Raw genomic sequence first — 19,554 nt, 5'->3', positions numbered from 1 at the left:
GGTGCCAACACATGATCTAATGCCTTTAATTTACCTGCAGAAGTAGTCTCTTGCAAAAGCCAAAACATCTGCAGTCACAGCGCCACCAATAGGTCAAACAAGATGTTCAGGTTCAAAGGAACTGAAACCCACACCTTTTGTACACTGTATTTGTTTCCTTTCAGATTGTTGGGGCACGTTTTTGTTTTGTATTAATAAAAATAACTTGGATTATTTGGTCTGATCTTTAATAATACAAACATTCTGTATTATATGATGCAGATTATCCAATATAATTAAAACATGATGGAATTTCTCACTAATAGAAAAACAACAACCCACAAGTATTATCTTTATTTCATGCTTTCAATTCAATCAAAGCAGTAAAGCCTGTCCAGGAGGAAAACAAGGCAGAACATTTTATAATTTTCAAACATATTATTGGCATTAAAATAAAAAAATGGTAACCAAAACCCTTTTTGCACTTAATATATAATATGTTTACTGCTAGTACTTACACTTTTTAATCTTGTATGATTTCAAACTGTGAATATATGGTACTGTGTTCCTACATTGTCCATGGATAAACATACAGTATTCTCTATGTAAAGAGATAGAAGAAGGGAATCTACTGACGAACTACAGCCATCATAAATGTTTCCAATTTATGTAAGTATATTTTACTGAGGATATTTATTTTACTTTTTCTCCAGTCAATGAGCAGTTATAATTAGGGTTGGCTATCGTTTGAATTTCCACGATTCTGATTCCGATTCCGATTCTACTTTTCCATTCCGGTTCTTAACGGTTCTCAATTCCGATTATTTGAGGGGCAGCGTAAAAAAATCATACATGCTTCTTTTACTTTTACACAGGTTAGTTTACAGTAATATTCACATTAATCAGTCTGTTTATATTCACTACTATGTAACTGTAACCTGAGAACCACTGAAGCTACAACAGTGCAACAATCGATCATTATTGAATGAAGTCATCTATGTACAACTGTTGTGATACAATGTTGCGCCAAGCCATAACATATTTTCTGTATTCAAATGATTGCTGTATTACTAATGATATGGAATTATGCCCTCTTAAAGTAGATCGAGTCTATCTCGAGGAGGGGGCAGGACTTTGTCTCTCTTCAGATTCACTTCTGGTAAAGAGACTATGAGAGACTTCCTGTGGGTGAGGTTGTTTCTAAACTTAAAGTTGAATTCCTCCAGAAACCTCCAGCTCTGCATTTCAACTATTTGGGTAAAGCTGTTACACACATTTTCATATGAAATATTGGTGAGTAGGCCCATGGATTATAAAGTGAGTATGACGCATGCAATTGTATCTCCTTCTTAAAACTGTATGTACTATTTTTTCTAGAAATACTTTATACAGCAGTCTTTAGAGAAGCATCAATAATTACTGACCATTTGTGCAGAAGCACGAGCCCACAGGATGATCTATGTTAGGAAGGATAATTGAATACCTTATCTCTGTTCATTATTACAGGATACCTAAACCAAGGTGCACTAAAATGTGCTGTGTTAAAATCTGTTCAGTGTGAGCTTTGTGTAAACGGGAAGGAAGTCCAGACCGTGTAAAGAAGTTAGAAAACAACTTAATTGTCCAATATTACATTACATTTGTTTCTCTGTAGTTCCTGATTTCTCTTCATGCTGCAGTTTCGATCTTTCTATTTACACAAAGTTAAAGATTTCCTCATAAACAGAAGAGCAGATTATCAGTGTTGGATGTGAAGATGGGACACACTTGGCTCTCTCTACTGGGGTTTCTCTGTGAGTACTTTTAATGTTTTAATTTCCATTAATTCATCTTTTTAAATGCCTGATGTTATGATACGTTTGATTTCTGTCAGTTTAATAATGTCTGATTTAGTTTCAAACTTGTTTCAGTGCTGAATTTACTTTACCGTGGACAAGCTCAAGGTAATTATAACATTTTCTTTCTTGTTGTTTACTAATGTAAAGTAAAGTGAAAATCTACCTATATAACACTCCAAACAACATCCTCTTTTTTGTTTTGTCAATTTATTATAAATGTTTTGAGAAAAAGAAAACACATTTTACTTTATGTATCTTGTGATGGTTTCTAGATGCTGTGCTGACCATTGAGCCAAACTGGGCTGTTTTTTTTACTGAAGAGTCTGTTACCTTCAAGTGTGACATTACAGGAGGCAAAGACAGCGACTGGTTTTACTCAATCCAAAGGGATGGTCGAGAATTCATCTCTTACCAGACACATGAGAGCTTTAAATTACCCTCTCTAGCTTCAGGCTACAGTGGTGAATACCAATGTTTTTTTCTGCACGGAGGATCAACAAAAATAAGCAATGCAATCTATCTAAATGTATCAGGTAAGTGATCAAAGTAATACCACCATGACCAAGTTCAATAAAAGCATTTTTTATTTATTTATGAGAACAGCTCCACTGATGCTGTATAGGCAGGTGATGTATACCATCCTGTGCTTTGTGTCATCATTATTAAAATAAGAACAGAAAGACTGACGGATCAGCTTCTTATATCAAATCGTTTACATGAAGATAATACTTCACCAACAAACCTTGTTATACTTTATTACCTGTGACACATGGATCGTTTTCACATTGACAGTAAGTCATTTATCATCAGTTGACTTTTTTTACTGTATATAAACAAAACAATTATATCTAGTATTATATAAATATAACTACCATTTTGGTTGTTATATTTAAAGGTGGGTTGGTGATTTTGGAGAAACCAGCTCGAGTGCACTAGAATTTGAAAATACACAACCGGAAAAAAACTGCCACTTCCTCACAGAGCCCCTCCTCCAACACACACGAACGCGCACATGACCAATGAGGGCACGAGATAAGTTTGTGCCCAGATGGAAGGCTGACAGGCAGGTAGGCCGTCCAGTTATTTTAGCCGGGCCGGCTAAAATGATTGGTCGTGCTTTTTACAGTATTACGGCTTCCACAGATGACATTTTTTATGGATGTATTGTCAAAGCACTTAAGATATTCATTGCTATCGGGATGTTAAGAGCATTCCATGGAATATAACAAAAAGTGTATCTCGAGCCGGTTTCTCAAACTGACCTACCCCACCTTTAAGTACAGTTCACACTTACATTTTTTTTAATACTGTTTTCAAGAAATATGGAGGATCCAATGAGTGCATGTAATGCACCAATTATACATCATAACCTTATAATTAAATCACTTTCCAGCTGAAAGACCTCAGGCTGTCCTCACTCTGTCTCCATCATGGCCGAGTCCTGGAGCCTCAGTAACTCTGAACTGCAGGGTTGATCATCCTTTTGCTGGCTGGAGCTTCTACTGGTATAAGGCTGTTCCCCAAAAGTCAGACTACTCCTACAGCTTTGAGCTTCTAGCTGGCAGCGAGAATGGGACTGAACAGCATCTCTTCATCATTGATGGACGAACACACACAGCAGGATATGTGTGCAGAGCAGGAAGAGGAGATCCAGTGTTTTACTGTTGGCATAGCAAACCTAAGTTTGTCTGGTCTGGAGGTCAGTATGTTCTTCCTTTTTCTTCCTTTCTGTAGTTTGCATCACTATTAGGCCAAAACATTTCTTTATCAAAGTTTGTCTGGTCTGGAGGCCTGTTGTTTTTACTTTTCCATTATTGCAAAATGGAATAAAGTCACTTATTTTGGGAACTTTCTTTTACACCAGCATCAGGTCATAGTTAAGTTTTCAATCTTTTTCTCTAAAACAGAATAATGACTGATTCAGCTCCTGGACTGGACTGCATTTTAAGATAAAATAATTTTCTGACAGTTGTCTTTCCTCCTACTTTAGTAGATTTGCCCCCTCCCAACTTTTAAATGGACAACTTTATTTTGATATTGTGTCAATCGGAATCACTGTTTTTTTACATATAACATAAAACACCAATTAACCAACAATAATTGTTTTACTTTCAACAAATGCAATATATGCATGGATTAAACGTTCCTTTTTTAGGCTTGTTTAATCTCTTTTTGCATGCATGGTCGTTTGCCTGTTTTTAAGTCCCCTCTTTGTGTGTTTCAGATTTGAATTCAGCAACGTCTCTCACAGCGAGTCCAGACAGTGTGCAGCATTTCCCCAAAACGCCTGTGTCACTGAGCTGTGAGGGAAACTCCACTGAGTGGAGAGTAAGGAGGTTTTCGAAATCTGACAACCTTTATCGTTGTTCTTCCTGGGGGACAATGACTGGATCCACATGCACAATAACCAGAAGCTGGGTCAGTGGAGTGTTCTGGTGTGAGTCTGAAATAGGACAGTTCAGTAATGCAGTCAACATCACTAAAGATGGTGAGTTTTAATTATTTAAAATGTATTATGTTCTTTTGAAATGTCTCTTCAAATTAGTAACACTTTATAAAAAAAGTCCAATTTGTGAAGTCATTTCCAGGTTACTTCTCTCAAAGATCGACGATAATATTCTATGTGTTTTATTGTTCTCAAACATCTACCTGACATTTCAGCTTCTGCCAGACTAGACCTTGAACTTGTTAAATCTGCAAAAGCTGGTGTCTCTGTCAAAGCCTTTATATTCTTTGATTTGTTTTCAGATGGTGAAATTATCCTGGTGAGTCCTGTCCGTCCTGTGGCTGAGGGACATGCTGTCACTCTTAGCTGCAAGTTCAAGACAGAAACTGTTCTTTATAATGTGGATTTCTATAAAAATGACAAACTCATCCAGAATGATACCAGAAGTGAGCTGACCATCTCTGCAGTGTCAAAGTCAGACGAAGGCTTTTATAAATGTAAACAGAGAGATTCAGCAGATGGTTTGACGTCACCAGAGAGTTGGTTCTCAGTCAAATGTAAGTATGATTTAAAAACCCTTCCTTTTTTGTAAGCTGTGTTACAGCCTGAGATAAAGGAAGCTTAGTTTCTTCTGAATTAAACTGTGTTTGTTTAATATAAATGTTTTATAAAGCTAATTTATTACAGGAAAGAGATATAATATTAATTAAAATTACTTATAATAGCAGAGTACGGGCCAGGAACATTTCCCGTCCTGCTGATCATTGGGCTGCTTTGTGGAGTTTCACTGATTATTCTCCTGCTGCTGTTCCTGTATTTATACAGAAAGTCAAAAGGTGAGATAATTTTCTTCTGATATAAGACTGACTATGTTGTAATAACATGTACTGTTTTGACAGTAGGACACTTTCACAATGCAAAATAATAAAGTAGTACTTTCTTCTTTTTTACAGATTCATGCTATAGCAGGTTGGTACAACACTCTATTTTATTTTATTATGAACAGGACAGCAGTCATATGTTCCTTAATAAATCCACTTAATTTACTACATGTGTTTTGCCCACCAGATCTCAGAGGACCAATCAGTGCGCTGCTACAGACCACATGATCAACCAGGACGAAACTAACCAAAGAGAATATGCTTCTGTTGTCCAGGGTCAGCCTGAATCCTTAATACGTTTTGAATTTATTGTTAACGTTATAAACCGAGTAGCATTTCCATTTCTCATTGGTTATTCCAAAAAAATGTAGGAGTTCATATAGAGGGATTTTAATATGAATTTGAATTTGGTTTGATTTAGATTTCTCTTCAGATAATGCCTGTCTCTATGAAACAATCAGAGACTCAGAAGAACCTGCAAATGGTACAGTATAGTCAATATAAATACTGGAATACGACAATTCAAGGTTCACTCTTTTTAAATATAAAATAAATTGTATATTTCAGATGAATCCACGGATGCAACATATTCTGTGATCGAGCTCAAAAACATTTCTAAGAAGGGTGAGTATTTGATTTATATGTCGTCATAACATAAAATAATTAAGGTGCTTTTGTAGGCCAGCAGTGCCTAAATTAAGTAAAGTATTTTCTTTTCACGCTTTCTCCTGATCCGTCTAACAGGGATGACAAATGAACCAGAGGATTGTGTTTCCTCACATGTGCAGATGGCATCCGCTGCAGGTCTGATGAAATACTACCTGCTTTAAGCTTTTAATATGGTTACATGCTGCGTGCTATGGTGTCATTCAAAAAATGACCACAAGGTGTTTCCAAAGTCAGCATTGTTCAAATCCTACACATAACTTTGTCAATGTTGTTAAGTTTATTTTCTGACAATTCTATGCATTCATGAAATAAACATCAGGGCATGTGACATTTCATTCATCTGTATCCATACATGTTTAACTGTTTTGAATCCTCATGAGCAATTCCTTCTATCAAACTATCACTTTACCCTCTTGTGAGGAAAATGTACACCAGTACATTTTCATTTTTAACTGGGGGCATACTGTAAGGAAATAAATAATAATAATCTCTTAATTCATAGGGAAGTCAAGTCCTGCACCATTCTGAACTCAAACCAGGAACAGCTCTTGGTAAAAATGCAGCGTGACATCATGTAAGTATTCAGATCAATCTCTTTATATATTTCATATTTTGTTAAATATGTTGTAAATGGGATTAATCTGTCATGAAACACCCTAATTCTTTAAAAAGTGTAATCTCTTTCGTCTTTGGTTTCTTCTAGATCAAACAATGTCTTCTGTAAGGACAAGACGAATGGAAGCAACATACCAAAACTAAACCTTTGTTTATTAAACTTTATTTGCAGCTTTGCTCTCCATTTATCAGACAGTATTTTGTACAGTTAATGTAATAGCAAATCATTGAAAGGAAATGCATCATATGGCTTTAATATAGGTGTATTTAAAAAAAAAAGTAAGCTTTGTTTTGCATCAATAAACTTTATTTACTTAATTGTTTCTACATGATTATTCTTTACACAAGGTGTTTAATTTGTTTCATCATCCTCCTTATTATTTTGGGGATCCAGTACAGTCATGCTTTGAGGAGACCGAAGGAATTTAGAGGTGCAAGAGTTGAGATGTGACCAAAAACATCCTGACATTTGTCTTGTGTTTCTAGACTAATGCATGATAAATGATCAGAATTACAATTTCAATAAAGGTCAGGTGAAGAATGACGAAGAGGTTAAATCGTTCTGCAGTTGTCTCGATGAACCATCTAACTGTTGGCGTTAAATCTGCCTTTGAAACACGAGTATAATACTGCCATGCATTTTTACTGAGATATGAGTTGAGCAAAAATGATTATTTACTCTGCCTTTTTAAAGTGGTATATTGAGAGTGAAGTTAAAATGTATTTGCATGGCATGAGCATGAAGTAGTCGTGCTAACGTAAAACAGGAAGGAAAGAGAGACTAGTTATTCTTAGGAAATGTGTAAAATACCAATGAGCTGATGTTGACATCAGATCTGATTTTCTCCCACAGTGCTCTGTTAGTCTTCCTCAATTTTCTTCAAGTGTTAAAGTGGACGTATGTGTAAGAGACAGAGTCAGTGTTCGATGTGAAGATGGGACACACTTTGCTCTGCGCGCTGGGGTTATTCTGTCAGTACTTTTCCAGTTTTAATTACCATTGATACAACTTTTTAAATGCCTGAGGTTATGATATATTTGTCCGTTTGATAATGTCTGATGTAGTTTTAAATGTATTTCAGTGCTCAATTTACTTTACCGTGGACAAGCTCAAGGTAATTATACAATTGTCTTTCTTTTTGTATACTTACTCAAGACAAATAACCTACAAACATCGGTTTGGTCAATGTATAATACATTTTTTGACAAAAAGAAAGCACATTTTACTTTATATACAGTGGAGGAAATAAGTATTTGATCCTTTGCAGATTTTGTAAGTTTGCCCACTTATAAATAAATGAACAGTCTATCATTTTGATGGTAGGTTTATTTGAACAATTTGAGTAAGAATATCAAAAAGAAAATCCAGAAATTGACATTTTATAAAAGATAAACATTGATTTGTATTTAACTGTGGGAAATAAGTATTTGATCCCCTTGCAAAACATGTCTTAGTACTTGATGGAGAAACCTTGTTGGACACACAGAGGTCAGACGCTTCTTGTAGTTGGTCTCCAGGTTTGTGAACATCTCCGGAAGGATTCTGGTCCACTCCTCTCTGAAGATCCTCTCCAAATCCTTAAGGTTTTGAGGCTGATGCTTGGCGTCTCGAAGCTTCAGCTCCCTCCACCGATTTTCTATGGGATTATGGTCCGGAGACTGGCTAGGCCCCTCCATCACCTACAGTAAGTGTGCTTTTTGGCCGTATGTTAAGGTGTACTCTCGTGCTGGAAGACCTGGAAGACCCACCCATTTTCAGTGTCCTGGCTGAGGGAAGGAGGCTATCAGCCAATATTTCACGGTACATGGCCCCGTACATCCTGTCCTCGATGCAGGGAAGTCGTCCTGTCCCCTTAGCAGAGAAAACACCGCCAAAGCATATTTCCACCTCCATACTTGACAGGGGGGGGGGGTATAGTCAGTATCTCTCTTCCTCCAAACACGGCGTGTCGAGTTGATGCAAAATATTGCAATTTTGGTCTCATCTGACCACATCATCTTCTCCCAAGCCTTTTTTTAATGATTCAGATGTTCATTGTCGAACTTCAGACGGGCCTTTCATGTTCTGCTTGAGCAGGGGACCTCACAGGCGCTGCAGGATTTGATCCATTATGGTGTAGTGTGTTACCAATAGTTTTCTTGGTGACTGTGGTCCCAGCTGCCTTGAGATCATTGACAAGTTCCTCCCGTGTAGTTCTTGGCTGATCCCTCACCTTTCTCATGATCATCAATACCCCACAGGGTGAGATCTTGTGTGGAGCTCCAGACCGATGGCGATTGATGCCCATTTTCTTTTTCTTCTATTTCCGAATAATCGCACCAACAGTTGTCTCCTCACCAAGCTGCTTTCTGATGGTCTTGTAGCCAATCCCAGCCTTGTGCAGGTCTACAATCATGTCCCTGTGTTACGGTGTGTGAAGCAGGTAGGACCCAAATGCAGATTAACGTACAAATAATTCCTTTATTTCAAGGCTATGCTGACAAATACAGAACACTCACCGAGGACAAGCCAATACACAAGACAACCCGACAAAGAGAGACAGAAAACACACAACTTAAATACACCCAGAACTAATCACATAAACACGAGACAGGTGAGGAGGGAGGAGAAAACACATAGGTACCAGGTGAACACAATTGGGTAATCAGAGAGGGAAACCGACAGAAAGCAAACAGGCAGGAAACGGGGGTGAACACTTTACAAAATAAAATAGGAAACCCAAAGATAGAAAAGGACACGAAAAATACTAACACAGACAAATCCTAACAGTACCCCCCCCCTCAAGGGACGGATCCCAGACGTCCCAAAACAAAAAACAAAAATCTCAAGCAGGGTGGGTGGAGGGGGTCCGAAGGAGGGACGCATCACTAAGCCACCAGGGTGGGAGGAGGGGGTCAGGAGGACGGGACTGAACTGACCGCCCAGGGGCAAGGCAGAGGACCAGGAAGGGGTCTCGGGCGGACGGCCCGGGGGCAAGGCAGAGGACCAGGAAGGGGTCTCGGACGGACGGCCCGGGGGTAAGGCAGAGTCCAAAAAGGGGGATTCGGGCGGACGGCCCGGGGGCAAGGCAGAGGACCAGGAAGGGGTCTCGGGCGGACGGCCCGGGGGTAAGGCGGAGTCCAAAAAGGGGGACTCGGGCGGACGGCCCGGGGGTAAGGCGGAGTCCAAAAAGGGGGACTCGGGCGGACGGCCCGGGGGCAAGACAGAGTCCAAGGTGGGGACCATGGAGGGGCGAAGGCAGCGGCAGGAAGAGTCAGGGGGCCGGGCCCGAGGGCGAGGACCGCTGCACTCAGGGGGCCGGGCTCGAGGGCGAAGACCAGACAGCTCCGCAGGCCGGGCAGGAAGGCGCTGACGGGACAGTGCCGGAGGCCGGGCAGGACCCGGTGTCAGAGCTGGTGGGACAGGCCTCGGCAGGATCCCCCACGGAAGAGGACCAGGACACGGGATTGGCAGGACCCCCGGCAGGAGAGCAGTCGGCGGGGCTTCCAACAGCACAGGACAAAGGGTTGGCAGGACCCCCGGCAGGAGAGCAGACGGTGGGACCCCCAACGGGACAGGACAAAGGGTTGGCAGGACCCCCGGCAGGAGAGTAGTCGGCGGGGCCTCCAACGGCACAGGACTAAGAGTTGGCAGGACCCCCGGCAGGAGAGGAGTCGGTGGGGCCTCCAACGGCACAGGACAAAGGGTTGGCAGGACCCCCGGCAGGAGAGTAGTCGGCGGGACCTCCAACGAGACAGGACAAGGAGCTGGCAGGACCCCCGGCAGGAGAGTAGACGGCGGGACCCCCAACGGGACAGGACAAAGGGTTGGCAGGACCCCCGGCAGGAGAGTAGTTGGCGGGACCCCCAACGGGACAGGACAAAGGGTTGGCAGGACCCCCGGCAGGAGAGCAGACGGCGGGACCCCCAACGGGACAGGACAAAGGGCCGGCAGGACCCCCGGCAGGAGAGCAGTCGGCGGGGCCTCCAACGGCACAGGACAAAGGGTTGGCAGGACCCCCGGCAGGAGAGTAGTCGGCGGGACCTCCAACGAGACAGGACAAGGAGCTGGCAGGACCCCCGGCAGGAGAGTAGACGGCAGGACCCCCAACGGGACAGGACAAAGGGTTGGCAGGACCCCCAACGGCACAGGACTAAGAGTTGGCAGGACCCCCGGCAGGAGAGTAGGCGGCGGGACCTCCAACGGGACAGGACACAGGGTTGGCAGGACCCCCGGCAGGAGAGCAGTCGGCGGGACCTCCAACGGCACAGGACATGGGGTTGGCAGGACCCCCGGCAGAAGAGTAGTCTGCGGGACCTCCAACAGCACAGGACCTGGGGTTGGCAGGACCCCCGGCAGAAGAGTAGTCTGCGGGACCTCCAACAGCACTTCAGTAGGGACTTTAGATGGGACTAGAGAAGGGACTAGGAAAGTGACCTGAGGAGGGACTAGGAAAGTGACTAGAGAAGGGACTACAGAGGGGACTAGAGAAGGGACCAGAGGAGGAACTAGAGAACGAAACTCGAGAGGAGACTCGAGAGGGGAAATAGAGAGGGGACTTGAGGAGGGACTAGAGAAGGGACTAGAGGAGGGACCTGGAGAGGGGACTCCAGAGGGGACTAGAGAAGGGATCTTGAGAGGGGACTCGAGAGGCGAACTAGAGAGGGGACTCGAGGAGGGACTAAAGGAGGGAACTGGAGAGGGGACTCCAGAGGGGACTAGAGGAGGGACGAGAGAAGGGAACTTGAGAGGGGACTCGAGAGGCGAACTAGTGAGGGGACTAGAGGAGGGACCAGTGGAGGGACTAAAGGAGGGAACTGGAGAGGGGACTCCAGAGGGGACTAGAGGAGGGACTAGAGAAGGGACTCGAGAGGCGAACTAGAGAGGGGACTCGAGGAGGGACTAAAGGAGGGACCAGAGGAGGGACTAAAGGAGGGACCAGAGGAGGGACTAAAGGAGGGAACTCGAGAGGGAACTTGAGGGGGAACTGGAGATGGGACTGTGGCAGCTGGGGCAACATCTGGGTCTGGCACCAAGGCTGCTGGGACCGGGACTGGGGCCGGAATTGAAGCCAGAATCCTGGCTGAAAGGTCCGGTTCTGGAGCCGGAAACATGGCTGTAAAGTCCGGTTCCGGAGCAGGGACCGTGGCTGCTGGGACCGGCACTGGAGCCGGAACCATAGCTGCAGGGCAGGGAACCGGAACACGGATCCATGGCTGTGTGGGGTGGTACTGGAGCACGGTACCATGGCTATGTGGGATGGTACTGGGGCACGGAACCATGGCTGCTGGGGCCAGAACTGGGTCCGTAACCATGGCTGCTGGGGGCTGAACTGGTTCTGGAACCCTGGCTCTTTGGGCTCGTGCTGCCAACCTGGCCTTGCGACCCCTTCCTTTAGGAGCCGTTTGGAGGCTCCGTGGACCTCCAAAGGCCAGATGAGTACCAGCGAATGGCTCCTGGACAGTAGCAAACACTGGGTGAGAAGCAGGGGCTGACGCCAGACGGACCACACCAATGCGTGTGGTATCAAAACAGGAGTTGGGAGACCTGGGTCTGTCAGGATCAGGAAAACAAATTGTGAGGTAATCCAAAAGCCTGGCAGGTAAGAATTTCACCAAACTTTGATTCCTCAGTGTAAGGTGGACTGCTTCTGCCAGAGCAGCATCTCGCTGCTGAACCCTGACCGCTCCTATCCATTGATGAGAGCAGGTAGCCAAAGAAAACGTAAAATCCAATAATTCCTGCTCAAAAGGATCTGCTGGGCCCATATTTAAGGTCGGGTTGTAATGTTACGGTGTGTGAAGCAGGTAGGACCCAAATGCAGATTAACGTACAAATAATTCCTTTATTTCAAGGCTATGCTGACAAATACAGAACAGAACACTCACCGAGGACAAGCCAATACACAAGACAACCCGACAAAGAGAGACAGAAAACACACAACTTAAATACACCCAGAACTAATCACATAAACACGAGACAGGTGAGGAGGGAGGAGAAAACACATAGGTACCAGGTGAACACAATTGGGTAATCAGAGAGGGAAACCGACAGAAAGCAAACAGGCAGGAAACGGGGGTGAACACTTTACAAAATAAAATAGGAAACCCAAAGATAGAAAAGGACACGAAAAATACTAACACAGACAAATCCTAACACCTTGAGGTCCTTAGACAGCTCTTTGGTCTTGCCCACGGTGGAGAGGTTAGAATCTGATTGATTGATTCTGTGGACAGGTGTCTTTTATACAGATAACAAGTTGATATTAGGAGTACTTTTTTAAAGTAAGAAGACTGATGTAACCGGTCTGTGAGAGCCAGAATTCTTGTTGGCTGCAAGGGGATCAAATACTTATTTCCCACAGTTAAATGCAAATACATTTTTATCTTTTATATAATGTCAATTTCTGGATTTTCTTGTTGATATTCTTACTCTCATTGTTAAAATAAACCTACCATTACAATTATAGACTGTTCATTTATTTTTAAGTGGGTACACTTACCAAATCGGCAAGGGATCAAATACTTATTTCCACCACTGTATATAATCAGTAAATTATATTAATTTGTTAACGTTTGAACAGCTCCACTGATGCTGTAAAGGCAGGTGATGTATGCTGTACAATCCTGTGCTTTTAGGTTATCACAAAATCAAGAGTATTCAAAATAAGGACCTAAAGACAGACAGGGATCAACTTCTTACATCAAAGCATTTACATAAAGATAATACTTTACCAACAAAACTTGTTTGTTACTTTATAACCTGTGAGGAGTGCATGTAACCCACCAATTATACATCATAACTTTATCATTAAATCACTTTCCAACAGACACACCTCTGCCTGTCGTCACTGTGTCTCCATCATGGCCGAGTCCTGGAGCCTCGGTAACTCTGAACTGCAGGGTTGATCATCCTTTTGCTGGCTGGAGCTTCTACTGGTATAAGGCTGTTCCCCAAAAGTCAGACGACTCCTACCGCTTTGAGCTTCTAGCTGGCAGCGAGAATGGGACTGAACAGCATCTCTTCATCATTGATGGACAAACACACACAGCAGGATGTGTGAGCTGCAAGAGAAGATTGAGTGTTTTACAGTTCGTACAGCAAACCTGCGTTTGTCTGGTCTGGAGGTCAGTATGTGGTTCCTTTGATTATTTCTCTATTTATTTATTTTTGACCAAATATCATAGCCATTTAAATTGAACAGAGTTTGAATTAAGTTTGTTTTGACCTTTCCATTATTCGACCTTACCTTAAAGGTGGGGTAGGTAAGTTTGAGAAACCGGCTCGAGATACACTTTTTGTTATATTCCATGGAATGCTCTTAACATCCCGATAGCAATGAATATCTGAAGTGCTTTGACAAAAAATCCATTACAAAATGTCATCTGTGGAAGCCGTAGTACTGTAAAAAGCACGACCAATCATTTTAGCCGGCCCGGCTAAAGTAACTGGATGGCCTACCTGCCTGTCAGCCTTCCATCTGTGCACAAACTTATCTCGTGCCCTCATTGGTCATGTGCGCGTTCGTGTGTGTTGGAGGAGGGGCTCTGTAAGGAAGTGGCAGATTTTTTCCGGCTGTGTATTTTCAAATTCTAGCGCACTCGAGCTGGTTTCTCCAAAATCACCTACCCCACCTTTAACTGTTGAATGCTTTTATCTCTTTATTCTCTTCCGTTGGGAATATGTCTTAACCTGTTAAGCCCCAAGCCTGTTTTTCAGGTCTCAGTCTCGAAAATGACATTCCCAGAACAAATGACAATAACTTCTCTTCTAAAAGGGGTACATTTATAATCTTTTTTCTCAAAGTAATTATAAACCTGTGAGTTGGATGTAGAAAAGACAGAATCAATATAGAGTTTTTTTATTCTAAAGTAAATTCAGATTGAACATAGTTAAAAAATGTAAATTATAGTGTCCGTCCAAAAATAAACCATTACTTATTGTGAAAGCAACCATTGAATGATGGGATAGTAGACTAACAGCTTTAGGAATCCAAACTATAACATATAATAAGTACCCTGTATCAAGATTGATGCAAAACAAGTGACATTTGACCTTTTTAGAGAGGTTTAGCACCAAAAAAATCACCTCTGCGGTCATTTGGGTGGAAATGGGTATTTTCCGTTTCTCTGGAACCCATTGGTCGATTTTGATGATTGACATCTCTTTTGAACCGTTAGAGCCAATAGAATCGAAGGGAAATTTCCACATACACACACACACGTTACCATTGAGAAGTGAGAGCTTTGCGCACGCAGTTTGCCCAAATCTTACGCTCTGAAATCTGAAAACTGAAAACTAGGTTTATTGCTGATGGATTATCAGAAATCATTTCAAAGTGACACAGACACATTGGATTAACCTATGGATTAACCTTCAGCAGCGTTTTTATCATTTTAATGCCATTGAAGACAACTTTTGATCAGAAAACAACAAAGGTAAGACATATTGCTGTGTTGGCTACCTAATGCTACATGGTGTGATGTCTGTGTTAGCTTCTCATGTCGCAAGTTTGGATCGGTCAGTAATTATACTAATACCTGTAGAATTTGTGGAATCTCAGCTTGCTAATCGATATCTTGTTTGTGCAGATACGATAAGTAATAAGGGTATTTTAACGAGTTCTGTGCTAAGTGTGTTAGCATTTTTTCGCTCAGGGCTAATTCAGAGCGTTTGTTATTACCCTTATGTTTCATTTTGCTAAAAATTGTTAATAATGTCTGATAGCTGAGTTTCTTCCCATTAAGTTGGTATGACGCATTAAATAAGCATTTTTAATTAGAATTTGTTGAGTCTAAAGGCATTATTATTTTAAATACATGCACGCAATACTCCTATTTGAGAAATCAATTAAACAATAAATACATATGTGCCTTCATCTTCTTTTCCTTCCATTTAATTTCTTCTTCCTTCTTTCTATGTTTGCTTGTTCTATGCCACCCAAACTTTTAAATGGAGGACTGATAACTACAACTCAGGTGAGGTAAAGGACTCTCTGAGTGTTTAGATAGTTAACTTAGTCTAAGTTCTCTGGGTCTCAAACGGTTTTGGTCACCATTTATGTAAACACATATTTCCATTTGAGGGGGGAGTGATTAGTAAAATATGCATGAATAATAAAAAAACTAGGTGAAAAAAGGTAAGATAAACTATTAAAACTTGTTGAGAGCTAAAACTAGTCTTTGCTGCTGCCTCAAAGAGGAGCAGTGGGAGACAGGTGAGGCTGGTTCAGGAGCACAGACACACTCACAACTATAAATGAACCAAAAACAAATAAATAAACAAGTTTCAATGTTTTTTCATATTGAATATGGGATGTTATAGGTTATGGCCATGTTCTTATGATTTTATGATTATTTAAATGTATACAGTCCTGTTTCATGTGGGTGTAGTCTCTCTCTTTATTTCCCCCTCAAAATGCACCAGATTGATGCATTTAAGTCCAACATTTAAAAAAAAGTCTTAACGGAGGAGCATGCCCCGGACCCCCCTATAGGATTTGAGGTCCACCCCCACTTAAAATATGTTCACATAGGTTCCTAAATAGATTTGCACATTTTTTAAAATAGTAACCCATGTCCATATGTTTATTTTTGGGTAGTAGATTTAGAGGGCTATCACTATGGGCAGCAACGCTGTAAAAATTGTCAAATAAATCCAGCAAAATGGCACAAAAAACTGGTAGTGGCCTGGCTGGGTGTATAATTCTCGGCCTGACTTATTGTCCCAGTCCGGCCCTGCGTGAGTCCTGTCCATCCTGTGGCTGAGGGACTTCCTGTCACTCTTAGCTGCAAGTTAAATAATGAAGCTGCTCTTTATAATGTGGATTTCTATAAAAATGACAAACTCATCCAGAACGATACCAGAAGGGAGCTGACCATCTCTGCAGTGTCAAAGTCAGATGAAGGCTTTTATAAATGTAAATGGAGAGATTCAGCAGATGGTTGGACCTCACCAGAGAGTTGGTTCTCAGTAAAATGTGAGTATGATAAAAAAACGGTTTCCTCTTTTTGAGATGTGTTGCTGAGTCAGAGCTAAAAAGACAGTTATTACTGAATTCAAAGTTGTCTTAGTTTCCTCTGAATTATAAAATGTTGTTTTTGTAAGAGAAATATATTTTTGCCAGTTCTGTATTCAGTCTTAAAACATTCACATGACCATGATTACATGAGCAGCATTGCAAATATAAGATAAGTGACCAGGGGTTAATTCTAGTGTATTTTTATTAATTTGTTCTAATATTTATAATTTATGTGTAGGTGTATTTGTATAGTTTTGTATATTCCATAGTTGTACATGTATGTGTCAATGTTTGAATGTAGGTTTTAAAAAAAAAAATTGATTATCATTGTTTATTTATCTTAGATATTTCTGAGGCTTGGTCGGACCTTGAAGCTCTGTTCCTGTGAAGTGCTTTGAGGAAAGTGTTGAATACAAAAATAATAATTAAGATTATTAATATTAGCAGCGTCTCGGCCTGGAAAAGCCTCTCAATTTCCCGTCCTGTTGACTGTTGGGCTGCTTTGTGGAGTTTTACTGATAATTCTCCCGCTGCTGTTCCTGTATCGCTACAGAAAATCAAAAGGTAAGAACCTTTTCATCTGATATCAAATGAATTAAACTACAATTACTCAAAATCATACATTACATGTACCGTAAATATTTGCAATTCAAAAACAATGTAATTGAATTTTTCTTGTATTCAACAGATTTAGTCTTCATCAGGTCGGTACAACCCTCTTGTATCTCATTTTGAACTTTACAGCTGTTATATGTTAAAGTCAATCGTCTTCATTATCTTCATGTGTATGGCCCACAAGATCTCAGAGCACCAATCAGGGCCCTGCTACAGACCACATGATCAACCAGGATGAAATTCAAAACATGCCAGAATATTCTACTCTCCTCCATGGTCAGCCCTTCTCCGGTTTAATAATATGATTTATTTGAACTCTTAGCCTTAATTGTGATTAAAATGATTGGTGTAACCGTGGTTGATTTTCACTTCTCTGTAGGCGATCGTTGTCTCTATGAAACAATCGGAGGGCCTGTAGAAGCTGGAAATGGTAAAGTATTTCATTTGTGTTTCACATGGAGAAATACAAATACTACATGCAATGGTTGAGATGCTTTTGTAGGCCAGCAGTGTCTAAATAAAGTACAGGAATTGTCCTTTGATACATTATTTTAATCCTAGGTGCCAGTAATGAACCAGAAGAGAGCCTTTACTCAAACGTGGCTACAGGTGAAGTACAAAACACTTTAATACATATACATATAAATATACTAAAAGCTTTTATTGTATGCTGTGCTGCTTGTCAGTTTCAGCAATGAGCAAATCCACCAAATAAAGTGTTACACTTTTTGTGCATTTTCATGTCTTTCTTAAATACAGCGTGTTGTTTTCCAGACATGCTTTGGTTTAATGAAACATTACTTAAAACATCGTAACTAATAAATGGTCAATTTAAATATTTTCTTTATTATGGCTTTACCATACATTGTTTTATTCAAAAACAGTACCATGAGCAGAAAGTAATGATAATAACTCATTTTGGTTTTCTTCCAGATCAATAAAGACATCCTCATGGACAGAACCAATGGAGCAGATAAAAACATGAAAAGCAACATCCTTGTTTCAGCAATTGAGTGTATTTGCTGCTTTTGTGTAAATAGCGCAGTTCCTTTTTTAATAACGGCCTTTCTGGAACATGCTTTGCAATTCAACTGGATACTTACTTTATGTGTACTTATATTTAGTGTAAAACATTGTCTGATTCAGATCATGTGGCTCTAACCTTGTTGTACATTTAGTGATATTAGAGCGAGATACTAATATATGCAGTATGGACACATGCTTTAGCACTGTAGATGCACGCAGTGGACACACAGATATATTATTAATAAAACCTGAATGCAATTATACCTGCATGTACTGTTCAGTGAATGATTCTTACTAGATGCTACCACAGGGTGCCAACACATGATCTAATGCCTTTAATTTACCTGCAGAAGTAGTCTCTTGCAAAAGCCAAAACATCTGCAGTCACAGCGCCACCAATAGGTCAAACAAGATGTTCAGGTTCAAAGGAACTGAAGCACACAGCTTTGGTACACTGTATTTGTTTCCTTTCAGATTGTTGGGGCACGTTTTTTGTTTTGCATTAATACAAATAACTTGGATTAATTTAGCATCTCATCTTTAATAATACAAACATTCTGTATTTTCTGATGCAGATTATCCAATATAACTAAAACATGACGGATGTTCTCATACGATTGTCACCATTAGAAAAACAACAACCCACAAGTATTATCTTTATTTCATGCTTTCAATTCAATCAAAGCAGTAAAGCCTGTCCAGGAGGAAAACAAGGCAGAACATTTTATATATTTCAAACTTGTTTTTGGTATTACAATTTAAAAAATGGTAGCCAAAACCCGTTATGCATTTAATATATAATATGTTGTCTGCTAGTACTTATACTTTTTAATCTTGTATGATCTCAAAATGTGAATATATGTACTGTGTTCCTACATTGTCCATGGGTAAACATACAGTATTCTCTATGTAAAGAGATAGAAGAAGGGAATCTACTGACGCACTACTGCCATCATAAATGTTTCCAATTTATGTAAGTATGTTTTACTGAGGACATTCTATTTTACTTGTTCTCCAGTCACTGAGCAGTTATATTTGAAGCTTTCTTTTGATATATGACCACAAGGTGGTGTCAAACTACTTAACTGATACTTTACCTACTCTACAGAAATAGTCCTTCTGAAGTCTGGCAGCAGGGTCTGATGTCATGTAAATGTAACTCCTAACTAAACAATTGACTGCTTACAGTTCACTTTCTTAGCTTTGCACTCATGCATGGAAGTGGAAGCTTTCAATTGTGACTCCCCACCACATTTAAAACTTCACAGCTACTGAAGTGTTGTGGTGTTTATTTATTTCGATCATTATTATGCATTAAGTCATTTTTGTTCAACTGTTGTGATACAATTTTGCTCCTAGACAAAACATATTTTCTGTATTAAAATGATTGCTTTATTACTAATGATAAAGATAGGAGGGGGCAGGACTTTGTCTCTCTTCACATTCACTTCTGGTAAAGAGACTATGAGAGACTTCCTGTGGGT

At 40.8% G+C, this 19,554-nt stretch overlaps 1 protein-coding gene and 1 pseudogene across 1 annotated transcript in view; one reads left to right on the top strand and one right to left on the bottom strand.

The window, feature by feature from the left end:
* LOC117464040 (uncharacterized) overlaps positions 1-6,734 on the top strand; it is a 32,797-nt gene extending 26,063 nt beyond the window's left edge. Inside the window, exons 24-32 of the mRNA XM_071206642.1 lie at positions 4,566-4,820; positions 4,989-5,099; positions 5,217-5,232; positions 5,332-5,420; positions 5,566-5,628; positions 5,712-5,768; positions 5,889-5,948; positions 6,316-6,387; positions 6,517-6,734. Of these exons, the coding sequence (XP_071062743.1) occupies positions 4,566-4,820; positions 4,989-5,099; positions 5,217-5,232; positions 5,332-5,420; positions 5,566-5,628; positions 5,712-5,768; positions 5,889-5,948; positions 6,316-6,341 (677 nt within the window). The 3' untranslated portion in view covers positions 6,342-6,387; positions 6,517-6,734. The remainder of the gene's footprint in view (positions 1-4,565; positions 4,821-4,988; positions 5,100-5,216; positions 5,233-5,331; positions 5,421-5,565; positions 5,629-5,711; positions 5,769-5,888; positions 5,949-6,315; positions 6,388-6,516) is intronic.
* On the bottom strand, positions 6,478-12,846 carry LOC139435784 (uncharacterized; annotated as a pseudogene).
* Positions 12,847-19,554: the final 6,708 nt, after the last annotated feature.

This window comes from Pseudochaenichthys georgianus, chromosome 18, assembly GCF_902827115.2.
Source record: "Pseudochaenichthys georgianus chromosome 18, fPseGeo1.2, whole genome shotgun sequence".
NCBI classification, from domain to species: domain Eukaryota; kingdom Metazoa; phylum Chordata; class Actinopteri; order Perciformes; family Channichthyidae; genus Pseudochaenichthys; species Pseudochaenichthys georgianus.
This window is presented reverse-complemented; position numbering and strand designations above follow the sequence as displayed.